Below are 4,480 nucleotides of genomic sequence, written 5' to 3'. Positions count from 1 at the left end.
ACCTTTTTTTTTTTTTTTTGTACCTTTCATTGGTTTCTTGCCCACCTTAAGTTGTACTGGTCATATTTTTTTCCCATTTAACTACGACTTTCTGTGTGATACTAGTTTACTTGTTGTCATATGTATTAGATTTACTGCTCTGATCTGCTGGTGGGGCAGCTCCCCTGCAGCTCTTTCCAAGCTGTGTGCCTTGATTGCCTGATTGGGGCATGGGGCTGGGACCTGCTCCTGACAGGGACAGTCCCTGGGCTGCCCAAGTAAGTCTGCATGTGCAGCCTGGAGCTGGTTAGTGATTGCCCAAAATGGGACAGTCCCCAGCCACCTCCAGGCTGCATGTGCAGACCTCCCTGTACAACCCAGGGCTACCTGGAACTGTCCTGGTCATGGGTGGCAGGTCCCAGCAAGCTCCAGGCTGGACGGGGAACATTTCCTGTGCAGGGAGCTCCCAGCCCCTACTCTGTGCTCATAGAGCAGGGGCTGGGAGAGTGTTTAGAATCATAAAAAATTAGAGTTGAAAGGGACCTCAAAAGGCACGGGGTTTTCTGCCAGGGCTTTGAGCTGGGCCTTAAAAACCTCAAAAGGATGGAGATTCCACCGCCTCTCTAGGTAGCCTGTTCTAGTGCTTCCTCACCCTCCCAGTGAGCTTTTTTTCTAATATCCAACCTAAACCTCCCCTGCTGCAACTTGAGACCGTTGCTCTCTTCTGTCACCTGCCGCTACTAAGAACAGTCTAGTTCCATCCTTTTTGAAACCACCATTCAGGTAATTAAGGACTGCTATCAAATCCTCTGTCTGTCTTCTCTTCTGCAAACTAAATAAACCCAGTTCTCTCTGCCTCTCCTCATAAGTCATATGCCCCAGCCTCCAAACCATTTTCATTGCCCTCTGCTGGACTCTCTCCAACTTGTCTGCACCCTTTCTATAGTGGGGAGATAACAATCTCTCCCAGTCTCCACTCCTTGATTGCAGAACAAGGGCTGGGAGCTCCCTGCTGTTGAGGTCAGGGGACATTGTCCCCATCTGGGTTTCTGTGGTGGAGCCCACCCTGGCAGCAGGCAGCTCTCCTGCTGCCTGGTGGACCAGGAGCAAATATGCTCCCTTTTGGTCTTCTATGTGTGCCATGCTGTGCAGTAATTACTCCTGAGTAAATTTGCTATTTGTATTTACAGCTAGCACATTTTACTCTATTTATTAGAGCAAATTACTGTGCAGTGAGCATCTACATGTGTAGACAGTGATGCTTACTGTGCAGTAATTTGCTCTAATCTTGAGAAACACACATACACAAGATTTTCCCACTATTTGCTAGATCTAGCTACAGAATTTGTTGTGGTAATGGAGTTGGTAGTCTTCCTCAGGCCACCACCTTTTAAGGGATTAATTGCTTTGCAGACTGATAAAAATGTATTTCTGTACCTCCTAACTATCCATCTTTTTTAATCTGGACCTTTTTGAAAGTGTCTTAAGTTGTTCACCCAAAAATGGATGCACTCGGCTACTAGGAACTTCTGAAATAACTAACCTGGATCTATATAAGCACTGATAACAGCATGTGTGTAAAATATGGGTTTACTAAACTGATCCTAAAGCTATTAAAATCATTTTTTTGCTAGCTGAATCTCTATAACAAACTTAAACTGTTCTCTGAAAGTTGTATATATTCTAGTTAATAGTTCCAGATTTGCAATTTGATTTGGATTATTTTTAGTTGCAATATTATTTTTAGTGTAATATTTCTTCTGTATTTTAACTTTGACAGTAGGAATTGATTTAAAAACTATAGTTTCTCTAAAGAATAACCAAGACCAGAATGTGAAGTCAGCACGTCTGGGAGGATTCTACCAAAAACTAGCTTATTGATACTTTGGAAAGAGTGATTGCTAGTTAATAAGTTCCTAAAGTCCAAGTCTGTAAATGTTAGCTCCACCATAGGCCTTTAAGCATACCATTGAAACATGAATAAGACTAATGGATGCACATAAAGAAAGAAGCTGAAGTACAAAGGGGAAACTGTTGCTACATTCAAGTTCTTAAGAAGCTACTTTTTAGGAAGTATCTATCTTTTTAAGAAAAATGGACTTTAGATGCAAGTGAAGCAGATATTCTTTTTGAGCTCACGCAGAGGCTTAGATTTTTCAAAGACACGGAAGACAGAAAAGCTTATTCTATTCATTCTGTAGAAACAGGTACCTAATTCCCATTTGCCCCTTCAAAATCTTCTCTTACTTTTTAGACAGAATTAGTCAGTTGATCATTAGCATGAAGAACTTAAGCCAAATTATCTCACTCTTATACAAAACAAATTGTAACTGACTGATTTGGCATAAGTTTTGTAGAATTTGGTCCCTTTTGTTTGGTCCAGTACTTTAGTTGGTGGAATGGTATTGTAATCTTAATTGTTATGTTTGGCAATGAGCTGTAGTATCTAAAACCTGTTTTTCCCCATCTCTGTTTACCAGGCTCATTATCTACAGCCACTAGTGGCTGTTCAGCTAGCAATTAACTCCAACAGTACCAAAGAAGAAATAACAATTGAGTGTAAGATCCTGGGCTCACCCAATTTAAAAAATGAAGATGACCGTGACAAGTTTCTGGGACGAATTTCCTTCAAAGTTCAGATGTCTGAATAGCAGTCAGAAAATCACCATAAAGTAAATATTATGTTGTCTGTCTGGATTTTTTTAGTTTGTTTGGGTTTTTTTTGTTGGTTGGTTGGGTGTTTTTTTGGTTTTGTTTTTTTCTATCAGCAGGACCTGCCATTTTAGGATTTAAGATCACCTTGAATTTTGGGGTGGCATGTGGCATTCAGGGTAGCATAATAATGTGCTTCCAAACTGCATTTAAAATCCCACGTAAAATAACTGTAGTCCATGCTTCTGTTTGCCTCATTGAACCAGTGTACAGACCATAATTATGCCATATTAGGAACCTGTAAATAGCTAATTCCAGACATGTAATAATGGTGGTCTTTCTCCTATTTTAAAAATATGGTTTTATCCCCAAGTAAGTGTCTCAAGCTTATGTGCTATGCTATGTAAATATTGTACTGATTTAACACTGGTTTAACTGTCATATATGAATGCTGACACACGTTTAGGGATAAGTGATAAGAATAAATGGTATCTGACCAAGATAAAGAAAAGAAAACCACAAAACTTTGCAAGAATTGTGCGTGTGTATGTATGTGGAAATGCCTTAAGTTCTGTATTGGGTGGGTGGGGGGAATGGAAATAAAGTGGATTTTAAAAGTGTTGGTTTGGATTTTTGAAATTATTTAAGTGCTCAACTAGTCTGTCTTGTGCTGTCACTGTGCAGGTATTGTGTATACATGTAATATTTGGTCTTCTAGTTGAGGAATTGAATCTCACCATATTGTTAGTTGCTTGCAGTATGTGGAGCACATATAAAACCTATACAATGTCATTTTAAAACTTTTTTTAGTTCAAAACTATCTGTATGAAACAATTTCTTTTAAAATTGTTAATGGCGTAGTGTCCTGGTAACAGTTGTACTTCAAAGCTGCTTGAAAGAAATGGTCTCATTATTGTAAGAGTAGGTTTTACTTTTCCAATAAAAATTTTAAATTCCCCAACGGGAAGAACTTTAGATTAAAAATAAAATGAGAATTGTCTTTGATTAAACATTCCTTTATTTAATTTATGCTTTGTTTCCTTGCATCATTTCTGCCACTTCTGGTATTTTCTTCCTCATTGAGTTTTGTGCATGCTTTCTCATCCATCTTTTGAGAAACTTGCTTTTGCCCACCTTCCTACCTTAAAACTGCCCAACAGTTTGTGAATAGACCAACTTTTCTCAACATGGCTGCTTATGCCAAAGTAATTTGCAGCTATTTAGATTTCTGATTAATTCCAAATCCTGCAGTCTTTCTGATGCACGATCAAGTGCTACTTTTCCCTAATTGTTTTTCTAGGCTTTAATCATGAAACAGTTCAGTCTGAACTAGAAGAGATTTCTATACTTGGTCAATGAGCATTAGGCAACAGAATTCGCAGATTCTGTTTGTGTTGCACACTGCTCAGCCATGGATGGATAAATAGGGGCTAAGAAACTGTTTGTCGCAGTTTCTGGGGACTGCTGTAATCCCAGGCACACTAGGAAATGCTTTTTTCTTAGAATGTTGTCAATTCTTGCCTGCCTTTCCCCTGGCAGGTGTATGCAGCTGAAGAGTAGAAGAACAAATGTAAGTCAAGGGTGATGGGGATCTGTTCAGATGCATTAAAAAAAAAAGGGCTGGTGAGTTTGAGGGTGGGGGAGGGGGAGTGCTACAGACAAATAGCTGTTGGAGAGGAAAAAATAGTGAGATGAAAGGCTCTGTTTACAGCCACTGTAACCTAATCCTTTCTTGAACCAAGAATGCTTCAGTTACACAATTCATCTTATGTTGAATAGCTCTGAAAACCACTGGCAAAATTATTTCTCCTGCCTCTGGTAGCTAGTTCTTGTAGAGCTGTGATGGCCA

The 4,480-nt window shown here is 39.5% G+C and overlaps 1 protein-coding gene across 1 annotated transcript in view; it reads left to right on the top strand.

Annotated features, from left to right (window-relative positions):
* The window catches only part of ATP1B3 (ATPase Na+/K+ transporting subunit beta 3), a 66,236-nt gene extending 62,576 nt beyond the window's left edge, over positions 1-3,660 (top strand). The window contains exon 7 of the mRNA XM_019503580.1: positions 2,460-3,660. Within this exon, the coding sequence (XP_019359125.1) occupies positions 2,460-2,630 (171 nt within the window). The 3' untranslated portion in view covers positions 2,631-3,660. The remainder of the gene's footprint in view (positions 1-2,459) is intronic.
* The last annotated feature ends 820 nt before the right edge of the window (positions 3,661-4,480 follow it).

This window comes from Gavialis gangeticus, unplaced genomic scaffold, assembly GCF_001723915.1.
Source record: "Gavialis gangeticus isolate Ggan-Ray unplaced genomic scaffold, GavGan_comp1, whole genome shotgun sequence".
NCBI lineage: Eukaryota > Metazoa > Chordata > Crocodylia > Gavialidae > Gavialis > Gavialis gangeticus.
The sequence above is the reverse complement of the archived record's forward strand: the minus strand, read 5'-3'. Positions and strand labels throughout refer to the sequence as shown.